This window comes from Protopterus annectens, chromosome 10.part0 (genome assembly GCF_019279795.1).
Source record: "Protopterus annectens isolate FY-2018-M chromosome 10.part0, PAN1.0, whole genome shotgun sequence".
In the NCBI taxonomy this organism is placed as follows: Eukaryota; Metazoa; Chordata; order Ceratodontiformes; family Protopteridae; genus Protopterus; species Protopterus annectens.
Window position 1 is genome coordinate 1,133,338,434 of NC_056744.1, and position 18,254 is coordinate 1,133,356,687.

The 18,254-nt window shown below is 45.4% G+C and overlaps 1 protein-coding gene across 2 annotated transcripts in view; it reads right to left on the bottom strand.

Annotated features, from left to right (window-relative positions):
- Positions 1 to 1,836: 1,836 nt before the first annotated feature.
- The window catches only part of USP33 (ubiquitin specific peptidase 33), a 1,637,494-nt gene continuing 1,621,076 nt past the window's right edge, over positions 1,837 to 18,254 (bottom strand). For both annotated transcript variants that reach the window (XM_044085858.1, XM_044085859.1), the window contains exon 24: positions 1,837 to 2,161. In XM_044085858.1, the coding sequence (XP_043941793.1) occupies positions 2,004 to 2,161 (158 nt within the window). In that variant the 3' untranslated portion in view covers positions 1,837 to 2,003. The remainder of the gene's footprint in view (positions 2,162 to 18,254) is intronic.

Here is an 18,254-nt window from a genome sequence, read left to right on the forward strand (position 1 = left end):
TGCTTTTTGGTGAGTATGTAATAAGACAAACTGCAAAGGAATGCCCCACCCATAAATATTTTTTCATATTTTTAATGAGCAAGGATGATTGGAAAAGCAGGCTACAGAGCAACAGTAAAGGGATGTCAGCAGAGATAATTCCTAGATGTGATTCATGGCAAGAAAAAAAGTAGAAACAAGGTAGTTACTTGATGTGAAACACCACTTGTACTAGCCCCATTCAAATGTTTAACTCTTATGTTAATCTGGTCCTAATACCCAAGTGCTATTGTTCTATCACTGCTGCAAATCTAATTGGTTTCTAACATATTACATTTATAATAAGAATTATACTTCAAAGTAGTAAAATTATATGCTACAAGTCAACTAAAAGTGCCGTTCACTTTATACATCTGTACATGTAAGTGCACAAGTAATTATGATTACATTAGCTGCTTGCCAGTGTGATCTTTTTTAGAGGACCAGCACTAATGTCTCCAGTATGCAAACTAGCTGTGGTTCTGGTAAGACAGCATTCTGAACAAAAGCTAAATCTGTATTACTATGATTGATCTTTTAACTGTATTGTACAACAGCAATAAGAAATAACTAAGATGGTGGACATTGTTATATTCATATCAGCCAGTACAATAGTGCAGTTGTAGCCACTGTCAGTATCATATGGGTCTCACACCCCTTGTCTGTCACAGTTCCCTTTATATCTAAAAACCCCAGGGCTGCTCTACTCTGGGACAAGTGACTAAAATCTTTTTGAGCTTTTTTCACTTCAGCTGTAGATGATCGCTATATTACATGCCTCATTCTATTACGCATCATGGAGAGAATGTTCTTTACCGTGATACAAAGAACTTAAGATTCCTGTGGAAAGATGTAAGAAGTTGTTGTTGTGTCTTTCGGCTTTTCCCGGTTAGGGGTCACTACAGCAGAACTCCGGTCCACTAATGATTGGCAGTAGATTTTTACGTGCCGAGTTGCCAGCCCTGATGCACAACCTTCAACGGGTGCTTATTCACGCATGTCTCCACACAGAAGACACTTTAGCTGAGAATTGAACAGGACAACGTCTTACTGTGAGGCGACAACGCTACCGCAGCACCACCACTGCAGTTATAATGTAAAGATGTAAGAAGTGCAGATGACAATTTAAAATTTTAGAAGGGATGGGTGAAAAGAGTGAGGGAAATGTTTACACTGTAGAGAAATAATGCAACATGGAGTACAAATTCGGCTGACTCTATTCAAAATGCTACTTGATGGCATAACCTGTAATAAACTATCAAATGTGTATTCTACACCATTTCTATAGAAGGCATACACTGGTCTGACTGTCAAACTGTCAAGCGTCTCCTACAGCTAGAACAACAATGTGGCTACAGTCTCACATTACAATTGTTAAAATTATTTTCCCTGACTTCTGTACAGTAAAAATGCAAAGTATTTTAACTATATTAATTTTAAATTAGAAACCTTTCAGCAATGTCTAATAAATGTAGCAAATCATTCTGGTTCAGAGTGCAGTTATTGAAAAAAAGTATTAAAATCATACAAATGTTATCTATAGGACCTGCTATGACTCAGAAAATTCTGACAACTCCACGAAAATCAATTGTATGATGTTTTTCAGATACCCAGGTGTCCTAACAACCCTATAGTTACATTAAGTTTTAATTTGTATATGCTGTTGGTACTCATCTGGCTGATATCCCACTTGTATAGCAATTTCTTGCATTACTCTGCAATACATGTGTGCCAGCACCAAGGGATACCACCACATTAACAGCATAAGAAAGAAATCTCCAAATGCATGAGATATCACAAACAAATCGACCGTATCTGTTAGAATTAGAAGAAAACAGTCCAAGAAGTTTAATTAAGATTACATTGTTCTATGATTCCTCTTAACTGTCACAAATCTCAATGCCCATAAAACTTGTCAGTATTCCGGAATGTTCTTGTGTAGCAAGTAGCAGGATATTTTTTTCTACCTATGAAGATAAGACCATTTAAAAAGTTCTTGTTTCCACCTCAATTTTATCTTCTGCTTGGGACATATCAGGATCTTGAGGAACAATATTCGGGCGGAGAATAACTTCTGGGCCACCACTGTAGATTGAGTGAAGAAAGTTCCATGTTTCTTCAGATATCTGTCCTGAATCAGCTCCTGAAGTAGATAAAAATATAAATAACTTGATGTGCATGACTGCATGATTTTTTACGGTATTATCCAAGATAAAATGTAGGCATACTTCATACAACATGTTCCAAAGCACAATTGTGTGTTGTACTCAGTGCATACAGTATGATGAAGCTGGTTAACCATATATCTTTATATTTCCAAGTGCTTGTTGTGTTCTAGTATTACACCTGAAACATACAAAAGATTATCAGTCTTGACAAAGGTTAGCTCTGTTGCAGCTCCGGAGCTGAATCAACTCTAACACATGCAGCAAGAACACACGTGACCATATTTTTTTTCAGCCATGCTACAGTGCAAATAGGCCAACTCTACTATTCTGGGCAATGGAAATCCTTCTCTCAATATATTGCGTTAGTTTATTTTGAATAACAAATGAAACCTTACAGCTGCTGCTGTGTGTTATGGAAGATTAAATAAAACCAGTTCTCATGCCAGCAATTTATTTTAATCAAATGACACCACCCATACTTACTTTCACAACTGGTTATATAGCTTCAAAATATAACTATAAACAATGACACTAACATTTTACAGTAATTTCCATAGCTCCAACAGCCAGGTTAAAGGACCATCAGATGAAGCAGGGATTACTGGAGCTAGACAAAGGTAATCTTTCTCAGCTCAGAAGCTACAGCTGAACTCATAAAAAACATTCTATATCTGAAACCAGTAAACACAGAAAACTGTCCAACTTAATACAGATACAACAGGATAACAAACTTCTACTTAGAAAGTCTACAGACATTTTTCAAAACATGTTTTATCTTGTGGAGTGCTGTCTCTGGATACTTCGTTGGGCTCTACAGTTTTAGGACAGACTTTAAATATTACTCTTAAAAACTTAAAAGTTGCTAGAAATAACATTATTTGTGTTAGCCATGCATTTTTTGAAAGATATTAAGTCTCAATCTCAAATGCATATAATGTTTTTTGTGATTTCAATCCTCAGTGATTTACTGGAAAACCCACGAGGAACAGGCCAAAAATACAAGGCAAAAATCTGGACAGTTGAAAGGTATGCTCCTCCATCTCCCCCAAATGATCTACAGCACATCAGTATGCCACCCCCCCCCCCCATCCAATATCTTCTGAGCAAGTCCTACATGCCCTTTCCAAGTCCAACAACATTAGTTCCATGGGTCCGGATCATGTGCTGCATTGTCTTCTTGTCAGCACTAAACACTGTAAAACTTGATAATAACTCTATTCAATCTCATTCTCTCCAAAGATTTTATGCCCACTGTTTGGAGAAGAGCAGTTAGCAGTGTCACCCCCAAGAATTAGTTCTAGGACAACTCCTCTTTGTTATTTACTTCTTTGATGTCAAGATCAACATCAAAGGGCTATGCCTAAAAGTTTGGTGATGACTGACTGCAAACCTGAAGCTTTTATAAACACTCCATATAATTTATGGATCCTTCAAGAAGGCCTAACACATATTAACATGTGGTGTGTGGATCAAGCTTCTCGTGCAATTGCCTAAAGGTAGCTGGATTAAAGTGCTGATATTTACGGCAGTTCTTCACATTGTGCACATTTCAACAGCAACATAAATGATTAAATGCCAAGAAATCCAGCATTGTGTCCTTTGGCAAATCGATGTATCCATGCCCCTATCACATAGTTGACATGCTCCCCAAAAATTGACTCCATCATTGGAGACATAGGACAATGAACTTTACTTTGGCCATCATGTCGCCACTGTTATGAAGTCCTTACTCCCCTCTACTCCTCCCTTATTGGACCAATAACTGAATACAGTACTCCCTTTGGTATTTACCTATCCAAACATATGACCCAGCATAAGTGACCTCAGCAATTCCTAACCAGATGATAAAGGACATTTTCTCCCTGAGCAATCCTGACTGCCTTAAAGCGATGTTACTCTTTCCCATCTCCTATCATTTCCTGAGAGTGGATCTCTGCTTAGCCTACAGAGCCTCTAAGAATCTAGTCCTGTGCAACACCCTACACATCCACAAAATTAATAATGCCCTAAACACCCACTCAAGAGTTTTAAACTTCCACAGGAACATTAATAGGACCTACTGACATGATAGATCTCTTTCACAGAGGATACATCTCTTATTGAACATAAGCATACAAATGAAGTACAATTACAAATGCAACCATTTCAGTGTGTTGGCTGTTGTTGCAAAAGCCTTCCAGAAGACGTCTCTTTGTTTCTCTAATTCATGTTTGGCCCCTGAGAGCTATATCCAGGGATTCCCTGGAAGCATATTTGCAGTGACTTCTGGGTCCTGAAGAAAGTTCAAATGGCATCAGTTTATATGGAAGGCGATGCTCAGCCAAAGTGAAATGAAAGAATTATAGTTATGTACTTACCATAACTTGGCATCTGTGTTATCTGTAGTCAATATTCATCACGTTAGGGTCTTGGATCCAAGCTGGCTTAGCTCAAGCTCCTCCCCTCCCATAATGGTCTGCAACCCTCCACTCCCTCAGATCGAGTTTGCATAAAGAAGGAAGACAGACCGAAGTACTAAAGAAAAACAGAACCACCAAAATCCAACCAATCTTCCAGAAAGGGGTCTGGAGGGTGGGATTGTGATGAATAGTGACTACAGATAACACAGATGCCAGGTTATGGTAAGTACATAACTATAAATCTGATGTTATCTAGTCACCATTCCTCACATTAGGGTCAGAGTCCCCTGCTACCTAAATCCTGAGAGGCCTGAAGGAAGGACATGCCGAAGAACTGTGGAGCCACATGAAGTCCTTCCTCTGGAAACCAAATCCAACTTATAGTGGGAAATGAAAGTGTAGGGAGAAGACCATGTTGCTGCTGCACAAATGTCATCTAAAGATTGACGATCTGCAAAAGCAGTGGAGGTAGAAACTGCCCTGGTAGAATGAGCCCTCACTGGTGCAGCCAAGGAAATACCTTCTGAAGAATAAATGAAGGAAATACATTGCAAAATCCAAGGGGAAACCATGACTTTCGAAATTCCTCTACCCTTTCTATTCATAGAAAAGGTGACAGATAGTTGGTCTGAATGCATAAATTCTCGCATTCTATGTAAATAAAATCGAAGTTGACAATGAACATCCAATGTGTGCAGGATACATTCCCCTTTATTGGAATAGTTAGGAAAAATACTGAGAGATGAATACATTGATTGAGATTCGGATGGATCTGGTTTCAGAGACACTCTGTCCTTGTGGAAAACTAAGTAGGTCAGCTTGCTAGAAAGAGCTTGCAACTCTGAAACTCATTGCCAAAGTTATTGCCACTAAAAAGGCAGTCTTCCAGGAAAGAAACTTAATATCACACGAAGCCACTGGTTCAAAGGGTGGCTTTGTCAAAGCCTGCAGGACCAAAGTCAGATCCCATGGGGGAGAAGGGTTTTTTACAGGAGTCTGTAATAGAAAAAAACTTTTAAGAAAGCTTTACAGGGGCGGGCAGAAAAGGCAGAATTATCACTAAGGTGAAAATTTGAAATCGCTGCCAACTGTACCTTGCTAGTGGAAAAACTAGCCCCTTCCTTAAAAAGAGAAGTCAAAAAGAGAAGTATTTCGGGAAAAGAGGCAGAGAAGGGGTCCAAATTCCTATTCTTAGCCCAAATCAAAAACCTCTTCCATTTACTGGAATACACTTTCCTAGTAGAGGACCTCCGGGAAGCAAGAATAATCTCCTTTATGGGTGAAGGTAGCCTGGACTTAGCCAAAATCACTGGAAGAGGACATACCACACTGTCAGACGTAGGGTCTGAAGGTTTGGGAGCGGTAGAAGAAAAGGATGAGATAGCAGATCTGGAATTGGATCGAGTACCCAGGGTGGATGCCTCAAATGAGACCATAGGAGGGGGAACCACACCTGTCGAGGCCAAAAGGGGACAATGAGGATCAGTTGACTCATGAGCCGTCTGGCTTTCTGAAGTTCTCTGGGAATTAAAGGTAACAGAAGGAAAGGTATACAGGAGACCCGAAGGCCAATTATGGGTGAGCGCGTCCCTGGGGGATCCCCCTCTGGGGGGATCAATGCAAAGAAGTTGCTGCATTTGTGGTTGAGAGGAGATGCAAACAGATCACAGCTCAGATAACCTCCACTGACAGAAGATCTGTTGAGCCACCACTGAGTTCAGGGACCACTCGTGAGAGGTTAAGATAGCCCTGCTCAATTTGTCTGCCAACTCATTGGATGCTCCGGGAATGTGCATTGTAATGAGAAAGCGTCCCATGGCCATTGCCCACTCCCAGACCCTCATTGCTTCGCGACACAGTAGATAAGAATGTGTGCTCACTTGCTTGTTTATATACCACAAAACAGCCATGTTGTCTGATAGAACTGCAATCGTTCCCTGAGGGAGGCAGTCTTGAAAGGCTTGCAATGACAAAAGGACTGCCCTCATCTCCAAAACGTTGATGTGCAGTTTGGTCTCTGATGGCGACCATGTCCCTTGGACCTTCTGTCCCTGAAAATGCCCCCCCCCCACCCCAGGAGGGAAGCGTCCAAAGTGACTGTCGCTACAGGAGTTGGAGGAGCGAAAGACCTGCCCGCTAGATCATCCAATGAACGACTCCACCACGAAAGATGATTGTGACACACCGGGGTGAGCTGAATGGGAAAGGATAGGGGATGCAGCAACGCTGAACACTGAACTGCAAAAGTCACTGAAGAACCCTCATGACAGCCGCCATTGATCCTAGAGCCCTGTGAATGAGTGAGGCCAGAGGACAAGTTTGCTCCAGCAAACCCGAACTTGGTTGCGAATAAGTGACACCCGGCGAAGAGGTAAGGCTGTGACCTGAGAGGTGGTATCCAACAGAATGTCTATCTATGAACTCCAGCTTTTGGGTTGGAATCAAAGAGGATTTCATCATGCTCACTGTAATGCCCAGCTGATGGAACAGGGAGAGTACGGTGTGAATATTGTCCAATAGTTGATGCCTTGTAGGAGCAGTCAGGAGCTAATCATCCAAATATGGAAAAACTTGGATTCCCTGCAGCTGGAGATGAGCTGCTACCACCGCCATGCATTTGGTGAACACCTGGGGGGTTGAGGTGAGATCAAAGGGCAGGGCCTAGAACTGAAAATGATTGACTCCCAAGTGAAAGTGGAGAAACCACCTGGACTGTCGATCCATTTTTATATGGTAACACGTGTCCTGGAAGTCCACCAAGCACATCCAGTCATTGCTGTGCAAGAGAGGCACAATTGACTGCACAGTGACCATCCGAAACCTCAACTTCTGCACGAACTGTTTCATGAGACTGAGATCCAAAATAGTATGTACGTCCCCTGTTTTCTTTGGAACCAAAAAGAAGTGGGAATAAGTTCCAGATCCTCTCTGTCCTGCGGGGACCTGTTGGATGGCTCTTTTCTGAAGAAGGTTTACAACCTCCTGTAGGGCCGCCTCTTCCTGACTGGGTGGCACGTCCGGAAGAGAACTGAATTTTGGGGGAATTTCCAAAAAGGGAATGCAATAGCTACTGGATATAATTGCTAGCACCCACTGATCATGTGTAACACTTACCCAGGCTAGTGGGTGCAACGATAACCGACCCCTGACTGCCTCCAGAGTTGGGCAACGCCTCGGGGACGCTGCAAAGGTTTCTCAGACAAGAGTTCCCTGGAACCTTGGTTCTGTGGGCCTCCCCTGCCCCTGAGGCAATGTCTACCATTGAAACCTCTTCCCAGTCCCCGGGAAGAGGAATCTGCCTGAACATCTTGAAAGGGAGACTGTGCCTTCCTGAACCACATTTTCTTACTCCACTTCTGGGTCTTGGAAAAAGAGCGCTGAGGGGCAGAAAATCGGATCCCATCAGCCGACAAGGTCTTCCCTTCCTGTTCATTGCGGGTCAAAGTCTCTTTCACAGTGGGACCAAAGAGCGTAGAACCATCAAAGGGGGCATCAACAGAAGATGTCTTGAAGGCCTCTGAAAACCCGCTCAGGTGGAGCCAGGCATGACGCTTAATTGCGATGCCTGAGCCCGCCCCCCAGTGAGGACCCTTCCGCAGGATTGGAAACTAGCCTCATGGACGAATTTGCAACTGAATAAAGGGTTGAAAGCTTTGGAGAAACTACCTTGAATTCCTCCTCAGACATGGACCCAGAGAGGGAAGTAGATAGTTCCTTTATCAAATCCCTCTGGAGACGGGTGAAATGTGCAAGATAATTTAATGCTCGCAGGCTAAAGGCAGCTGAGGTAAACACCCGCTTTCCAAATCTGTCCATAACCCTCGATTCACGATTGGGAGGATGGACAGAAGAACTCTGCTCAGCCAATTCCTTTTTGGTGGCAGCGGCCACCACAACAGCATCAACCAGGACTACTTTGGACCAAAAGGCTATCTGCTGGAGGACTCAGAAACTTGTCCGCTTTCTTAGGCACTGGCTCTATGGTATCTGGCTCCTTCCAAGCCCTGCTGGCCACAAGATCAATGAGAGGATCAGCGGGGGGGGGGGGGGGGGCACCCAAGAGGTAGATAGGCCCGTACCGAAAGCCTCCAGAAATACAGCTTCCTCCAAGGATGGGGTGTGGGTAGACCAACCACCTTTGGCCTTGAGGATCTCGAGTATGTCTCTAAAGGAGATGTCCTCCTGTGGTGATCTCGGGGACCCTTCCCCTTCATCAGCATCCATATCCTTGGTAAGGGACTCCATAGCGGAGTCAAGATGTCTCCTTTTACATGTTCTCTTCCTGGGAACTTCCTCTGCCGGGGGCTGCGAGGAAGACTCAGAAGAGGAGAGGGCCCCTGAGGGAGGGGGCATCCCCCTGGAGGCTAAGTCGGATGGGCTGACCGGAAGCAGGATGACACAAGCCACTAAGATACTGGGGCTGGGTAGGATGACTGTGCATGGGAGAGGCAGCTCTGATAGCAGAGAAGGATCTTTTGGCAGCCCGGAAAGCAGAAGGACTGGAGGAGGTCCCATCCCCCTCTCCCACTAATATAACCCCAGCGGAAGAGAAGGTGGACCCCCGTGGCCACTCCAATGGACAGCACCGGACAGGAGCTGTCGAAGGCCAAGGAGCCCAGAGGAAGAGACCGGTCTGAAAAGCCCAGGCCTGAATCCAACCCCATAGACCCCCGTTAGACAGTCGCGACTGGATGGATGGTCTGTTCCGGGGGAACAGAAACAGTACCAACCACCAGTCCCATCAGGGAAGGACCCAAACTGGGCACCGGAGCTGCCCTAGCCTCCGCTCCACTCAACAGTCCCTGAGAATCCAAGCCAATGGTCAGATGAGGAGCGATCGAAGGGGGAGTGGGAGACTGGATTCACAACCTGTGGGCTGGGGAAGCCAGAAACTTCATCTCCATCTGAGCTTTTAGAAAGGCCTGCATCATCCTGTCCATATCCATAGGGAGGGCACTCCTGAAAGATTGGGAGGATATGGAGGACCTACTGGGAGAGTCGTGCCTGGAGCCTGAAGGTTGTCTCTTGTGTTCCCTAAAATGAGACCTACCTGGAGAAGACAGGACTGCGCTGAGGGCAATGGATCCAAAAGGAGATCCTCTACTACAATCAGCTCCAGCACAACTCTTGAATCCGACCAAATCGGAGCCGAACTCAGCGAAGGATCCGAAACAACACTTCTCGAATCTCTTGGATCCGAAGGGGTCGGATCCGTAGGTATGGCTCCTTCCCCTTGGATGTGAAGGTCTAGAGTTGAAACCTTTGGATCCGAGAGAGGAAACCGAAGGTGCCAGATCCGAGGGCTTCGGGTCCGAACCCTTGGATCCAGGAGTAGACTGCCTGGAAGATCTGGGACCCAAAGATCTTGGATCCGAAACTGCCGTGGCTGGAGCTGAATCCAAAGACCTAGGATCTGACAGCCTGGGACATTTGGACAAGGCCTCCTCCACGGAAAGCTTCTTTCTAGCCCCAGAAGAGCCCGCCTTGGCCGGAGAACCAGTGACCAAGGGGCCTCCTTTGACCAAGCCTTTAATTAGGAGCTTGTTATGATGGTCGACCAAAGCCCTCGGGTTGAAAGCGACACAAATGCTGCACTCCACCTCGAGGTGGTCGCCACCGAGACAGTAGTGACACTCCTCATGTGAGTCAGAAATAGGCCTTTTCCGCCCACACGAGGAGCACCTTTTAAAACTCAAAGGTTTATCTGACATAACTAATCCAGGAAACAAACTCACTGGAGTAAAAAAAAAAAAAAAAGCCAAAGTTCCAAAAACTTGATAAAACCGTCCGAAACACTCAACAAACACATAGAACTACGTAAACTCTACTTAATCACTGCTTACATACAACACTAACTAGGCCGAGACACAAAGCCTGGGAAAAAGACAAGAAGAAAAGATAAAAATCGACTGGGATGGGGATATCCAAAAAGGGATAACTATCCACTAACTCTACAACTCAGAAAAACAGAAATTTAAGAAACTTTCCAAAAAAAGACACACTAAAGATGAGCTGAGCAATCTGCGTCTGTCTAACTGGGTGGCAAACAAGATCTGAGGGAGTGGAGGGCAGCAGAGCATTATGGGAGGGGAGGAGCTTGAGCTAAGCTGTGTTCTAAGTATGCCGGCTTGGATCAGATATCGGATCCAAGACCCTAATGTGAAGAATGGTGACTAGATAACATCTGATTCTCCTGTTTGGATCCTAAAATCTGTTGCACTAAAAGGCATTTGTCACATTCAGTGATACCATTCTGCATGAGGAGGGGCATAAGAACCTGACAGTTTACTAACCTTAATCAGATGTACTCCAGTGTGATAGCCAAGTCTCTAAATTCCACAATATGATGGAAATCAACAATCCCCTTCAGGACCAGAAGCAGCAAGAAGAAATAACCCCATCCCTCTTCCGAATAAAGGATGGCCTTCATGACCCCCTCAGCAGAGTCTAGGCCTCCTCCAAGAGCGTTACTAAAATGAAATGGTCCACCAGCAGAGCTCTTTCAAGGAAAGAGCTTATGAGCTCCATAATGTGCTTAAGGCTAGCTATGTCTAGAACTGACTAGTCCTTTATGACAGGTATTCCAAGCTACTGTGATTTTGGAGAACCCGTTTTCCCCCTGGCAGCAAAGTGGAGATGGGCTTTCTCTCTTCAGGAACTCAGTAAGCACAGGAAGGGTTACAACTGTGTGACAATTAAGTGAACTCCTTGGGTGGTCAAACAGCTTCTTTCTCTTTTTGGTTTGGCTTTGCACACTAAAAGAAAAAGAGAAAGAATTTACAATAGGAAGATTGTAATGGCCATACACAATGATGATGGCCTGTTTCCTCCACAGGAGGTAATTGACCAGTGCAGTGCAGGCAGGTCTGGTTGAAGAGCAATACCCCTTGAACAGGGTGTCCAGGATACAATTTCTGATTTCCTTCTTAAGGCAGGGTAAACTTACCCATATCTTCCTGCACATGTATATGCCTAAACCTATAGCACTACTTACAGTATCAGCACAACCGAACTGCAGTGAACTACAAGGAAGCATACACTGGAGCCAATGATGGAGTCTGAAGATCACTGTTCTTTTTTTTCTTTTTTTTTTTTGGATCCCCACAGGACCAAAAACAATAGCACACCCAACTGGCCCATTCTGCAGTTGCAGGATCCAGGGATTCCTGGGTCATAAAAAGCCCTCCAGACCATTTATTTATTTATTTTTATTTATTTATTTCAGTTTGATGACTGGGGAGGTCCACTGGGCTCAGAAGCCCATTTTCAGTGGAGGCCCGGGGAGAAAAGCTCCACATTACATAATAATATCAAAGATATAACAAAAGATAAAATTAAATTCAGTTCAAAGATACAGATACATGTAGATGCAACAGTCAGCTAAGTGATAAGAATACTGGTAGACTGTGAATCAGAGACATTAAGAGGTATAGTATTTACATAAACATATGAGTTGAAAATTGACATATTGACATATGAGTCATGTATTGACATATGAGTCATATATTGACTTGGTTGGTTACAAAGGTTACATAGAGTCTGAGTCGTTGTTATGGCAGAGTAGTAGAACAAGCATAAATGTTGGGGAGGGGAATAAAGGGAGAGCAAACTATTTACAATACATACATATATACACATGACAACAGTAGACAGAAAGTAAATCCAGGAACAAAGCTGATGGTAGTAGGAATTAGTATAGAAATACAGTTAGTGTGTGTGGAGAAAAGTCTAGGTGGGAAAAGTGCAGTTGCACTTCCACCTACAGAACAAGTAGGAATGGAGTAGAGTTTTGAAGTTGTCAGAATTTTCTGTCATTCATAAAGAAGGAGAGAGAGAGTTCCACTTTTTGGCTAAGGAAAAAGATAGGAGGTACTGCCCGGCAGGTCGCTTTGGTTTATGGACAGTGAGTAGGTTTAGGTGAGCAGATCTAAGTGGCCTGTTAGGGGTGTATGGCTGTAGGATGTTGGATAGTGCAGGACATTTAGAGAGGTTAAATAATAGCCTGTTCCTGCTTGTGAGGTCATCAGTCTTGCAGCGAGACTTGGGTGATAGGGAGTGGTCCAGCACTGCTAGTCACCAGTTCGAGTTTCATAGGGTAGACACCTAGTGCTCCTATCAGGTGTCATTCATGTGGTGAGCCAGGGATGCTTCCTCCTTACCTCCAGCTCCTGGACAGACAAGTTGGAAGTGGCCAATCACTCCATCTTCCCCAGCCAGCTTCTTCAGGCACTTGAGCCACTATCTGAATTCAGGTTGCCTACAACATTGTCAAGTTCAATTTGTCAATATTTTGTGTTTAAATGCTTTTCAGTTGAGATATTTTGCTGTCAAACTTGTGTTACTTTACATCATTTTAGGTTACCCCATACACACACACACGTGTGTGTGTGTGTGTGTATATATGTATATATATATATATATATATATATATATATATATATATATATATACACACACACACACACACACACACACACACACACACACACACACACACACACGAGTGTGTGTGTGCATATACTCGGAGATTACCATACCATGCAGAAATGTGAATATTCAGAGAAATGTCAACGTCAGACTTAGTACAGATAAGTCCAGACTTTCAGTCATTCAGTCACCACATTCTGGGACTTGTCAATGAATGTCTTGGCTATTCAACCTGTTACCTTGTCAAGTGCAAGAGTGAACCTCTGGCACTTACTTTAGAGCATAACAGCATGCTCCTTCCTTAACTAATATTGGCAATGTCAGTATAGATCCTGGTTGGAACTGTGATAGTCACAGTGAAACTTAAAAAATTTATAAGGCACCAAATGCAAGAAATGCACCAAATGATACCTAGGACTGTGATATGAACTATTACAGTTACACAAAACAAAAGTAGACTCTGGAGATGGGCACACTTTTGTATGCAAGTAACATCACAATATACACTGGTATGAAACTCGCTTATCCCCAAATGTAGAATTTTCTAGAAAACTTTGCACATTCTGACTGGTGGAAATGATGAGCCCAAACAATGACAAACTAAGGAAATTCCATGATACTACATAAAAAGAAGTTATGTACTCACCATAACGTTCCATCTGAGTAGATAAACTTCATTTGTCAGCAACCTGTGGGTTTCGGATCTGACACGGATCCAAGCTGGCAGCATACCAAGCAAAAATATCCGCGCTCCAAGCTCCTCCTGCCTACCCATACTACACTGCAACCTCCTTCCAATCCTCAGATCGAGTTTGCCACTCCACACGTGACAACCAACAAACTAAAACCTGAGACCCCTGAACCAAGGACAAACATCAAGCTTGTGAACTCCGAACATCAAGCTCAGCAGAAATAACCGTCAAGGTCAGGGGGAAGGAGGGAGGGATGGTTGCTGACAAATGAAGTTCACCTACTCAGAACGTTATGGTGAGTACATAACTTCTTTATCTGAAGTAGTTAACTTCATTTGATCAGCAACCTGTGGGACAGAGTCCCAAGCTACCCAAAATCTTGGGAGGCCCTTAAGGAAGGATATTCCAGAGCACTCCAGAGCCAAAGGAAGCCCTTCCTCTAGACACCAAATCCAGTTTATAATGAGTAATAAAGGTGTGAGAGAACGCCCAAGTAGCCACTGAGCAAATGTCATCCAGGGAAACTCTAGACCAGAATGCGGCAGACATTGCCGCAGAATGAGCATGAACTCCTACTGGTTCTGGTAAACTAAGCTCTTTATATGCTTGTAGGATATAAAGAGAAATCCCCCTAGCGAGTGTCACCTTTGAAACTGGTTTCCCTAAAAAAGGCTTAGCAAAGGAAACAGAAAGTTGATCAGATTTACGAAAGACCGCCGTCCTGTGCAAATAAAAATGTAACTGCCTGTGAACATCCAGCAAATGAAGTTTGTATTCCCCTTTGTTCTGAAAATTAGGGGAAAAAACAGGCACATTAATAGACTGATTAATGTTCGTCTCAGAAGCAACTTTAGGGAGAAAAGACGGATTAGTCCTGAGAGACTCCCTGTCCTTATGAAACACTAGATAAGGAGGTTTCATACAAAGAGCCTGAAGCTCCGACACTCTCCTGGCTGAGGTGGTAGCCACCAGAAAAGCCATCTTCCATGACAAGAATTTTAAGTTAACTGATGCTGCGGGCTTGAAAGGAGGCGCAACTAAGGCCTGAAGAACCAAAGTCAGATCCCACGGCGGGGACAGATTCTTAATAGGAGGTCTCAGAAGAAAAGTGCCTTTCAAAAAGGTCTTACAAATTCTGGCAGCAGCGAGAGAGCCTAAATTGTACCCTACATGGAAATGGGAAACAGCCGCCAGCTGGACCTTCACTGTGGAAGAGCTGGCTCCTTGCTGGAAGATATGAGACAAAAAAGTCTAATACCGCTGGGACTGGAGCGGTAAAAGGATCCAGATTTCTCTGTGAAGCCCAAATGGAGAAACGTCTCCATTTGCTACAGTAAATTTTCCTGGTAGAGGATTTATGTGCTGCAACCAAGATGGATTTAACAGGGGAAGAGATTAATTCTACTCCCTAACCGATGAGCTTTCTGTAAGAATTTTGTCATGAGTGGGAGTGGGGGATACGCATAAAGAAGACCAAGTGGCCAAGCATGAACAAGAGCGTCTCAGGGGGCTTCCCCCGTCGGTGGAATTAGAGCGAAAAACTCACTGCACTTCGTGTTGGATGGTAATGCGAACAGATCGCAGCAAGGCTGACCCCACTTGAGGAAGATCTGTTCCGCTACACAGGGTTCAGAGACCACTCGTAAGGAGAAAGGATAGTTCTGCTCAATTTGTCTGCCAAGCTGTTGGACTGACCCGGAATGTGTGTTGCTATCAGAAAGCGGTTGGTGGAGATCGCCCATTCCCAAACTCTCATGGCTTCTCGACAAAGGGGACAAGACTTGGTTCCCCCGTTTGCTGATATACCAGACCACTGACATATTGTCTGACTGGATCGTAATAGTTCCCAGAGGAAGATAAGCATGAAGGACCTGCAACGATAAAAGGATCGCTCTCATCTATAGAACATTTATATTCAGAACGGTCTCGCTTTGAGTCCACGTGCCTTGGAAAGCCCTGCCCGAACAGTGGCTGTGTAGTCTGTCTGGAGTCAAAATTGCCCTGGCCTGAAGAGAATCCATTCCCGCCCCTATGAAGTCTAACATTTGAACAGGTTGTAGGGAAGACTTCCTGAGATTTATGGTGATCCCCAGCCGAGGTGATATCCGGAGAAAGAAATCTCTGGCTAGTAAGTGTAGATGCCTAGTGGGAGCGGTGAGGAGCCAGCCGTCTAGGTACGGGAAGACCTGAATGCTCTGAAGTCTCAGGCAGGCCGCTACAACTGCCATGACTGTGGTGAACAGCCTGGGGGCTGTGGTGAGACCGAAGAGTAGGACCCTGAATTGATAATGACTGGCCCCTAGCCGAAAATGGAGGAACCTCCTAGATTGCCTGTCCATCAGGATATGGTAGTATGCATCCTTGAGGTCGATTGAGCACAACCAGTCTTCCTCCTGCAAGAAGGGCAGGATGGATTGAAGCATGACCATCCGGAACTTTTCCTTGGTAACAAACAGGTTCATTGCTGATAGGTCGAGAATCGGCCTTAGGTCCCCCGTCTTTTTTGGCACCAAAAAGAACCTGGAATAAAAGCCTGATCCGGACTGGTCTGGGGGCACCTGCTAGATGGCTCTTTTTTCTAGCAGCTTTTGTATTTCCAAAGCCGTGGCCTCCCTCTAAGTGGGTGGGACGTCTGAGAGGTGCTTTGTGCAAGGGGGCTTGTTTTTAAAGGGAATAGAACAGCCTTTGGATATTATTCAAAGCACCCAGCGATCTGTCGTGATGGACTCCCATTGGGTTAGGTGCATCGAAAAACACCCCCGACTGCCTCCAGAGAGGAGCAGTCGGGCAACCCCTCAGGGTTGCTGCGCGGGTCCATCTGAAAATGGTTCCTGTGACCCAAAGTTCTTTGCCCCCCCCTCTGCCTCTGGGCTGGTGTCCACCTTGTCCCCCTCTGTCTCTGGGGGAGAAGGAGTCCTGAGTGTTCCAGGACTGCTGAGATTTCCGGAACCACAGCTTCTTTTGCCCTCGCTGGTTACTGGAAAAGGACCTTTGAGGGTTAGAAAAGCGGATCCCAATGGCTGACAGCGTTTTCCCATCTTTCTCGCTCTGGACAAGCATATCGCGGACAGTCTTCCCGAACAGGGTCGAACCGTCAAAGGGTGCGTTAGCGAAGGACGCCTTGAAGGGTTCTGAGAAATCGCAAAGATGGAGTCAGGCATGACGCCTTAAGGCGATACCGGGCCCACTAGCCCTAGCGGCTCCGTCGGTGGCGTGAGAGAGTAGACACATGGACGTATTGGACACAGACTTGAGAGTGGCCATACGAGCCGAGGAGGTCCGTATATCCTCGGCCGACATGGACTCCAGGGGAGACTCGGCATACTCTTTCACAAGGTCCCGCTGCATTCGAATTACGTGGGCCAAGTAATTCAGCACTCTTATAGTAAAGGTAGCTGAAGCAAAAGTCCGTTTTCCAAGACTGTCCATCGCCCTGGACTCCTTGTCTGTGGGGTGGACCGATGAACTTTCCTGGGCAAGTTCCTTTTTTTGTGGCCGCTGCCACCACCATGGCATCAACCGGGGAACCTTTGCTCCAAGACGCTCTATCTGCCAGGGAGCTCAATATTTTGTCAGGCCTTTTGGGTATTGACTCCACAGTGTCCGGTTCCTTCCAAGCTCTGGTGGTGATAAGGTCCACCAGAGGGTCGGCTGGGGGGGACACCCAAGAGGTAGATGGACCTGTGTCTAATGCCTCCAGGAATACCGACTCGTCAGAGGAAGGTTTTTGGGCAGACCCCCCCCCCCCCCGCAGATTTCCATTAAGTCTTCGAAGGAGACGTCTTCGGGGGGGGGGTGATTTGGGGGAACCTTCCCCTTCCTCCAAGTCGATATCCTCAGTGAGGGACTCGGGGGAGTCCAAGTGCCTCCTTTTACACTGGCATTTGTGAGGAACCTCCTCGGGTGGACTTTCTGGGAAGGGCTCACAAATGGTTTTGTGTTCCTCCAGGGGAACTGGCTGGGGAGCAATAGACACAGTCTGTCCCTGGGGGGACTTGATGATGGAAGACAAACCCAGCTGCGAGGGGGCAGGGATGGACCACGAGGAAAGAGTGAGTGGTCACGATCCTTCAGAGAGAACCCACTCCACAACGTTGAATGCTGAAGGAGAACAGGCTTCCCTGAAACTGGTGGTGTGGGTAGCCACGACCCTCGGATCCGACGAAGGGATCGTGGCCAAAGTTGGAACGGCCGGACCCAAAGGGACAGTATGCCCCGACGACAATGGAGCTGATGATACACTCATCCCCTCGGATCTAACACCCAACTCTCGGCTCCAAGAGCTCGGATCTGATAGACTCGAGGCCATGGTTGGCGTCGAGGCCGAAGGTACCATCGGCACCGGCCCCCTGACTCTGGGGCTCCTCGGATCCATAGACTCCGAAATCCGATGGTGAATCGGAGAAGGAGCTATCGGGGCAAAAAACAGAGCCGAACACCCCGCACCGGTGGGGGGGGGGGGCAGCAACACTCCCATCTGCAGTTAAGTTTGTAGAAACCTTCACATCATCCGATCCATGTCTGCTTCAGAGATGCTCCGAGTCGATCTC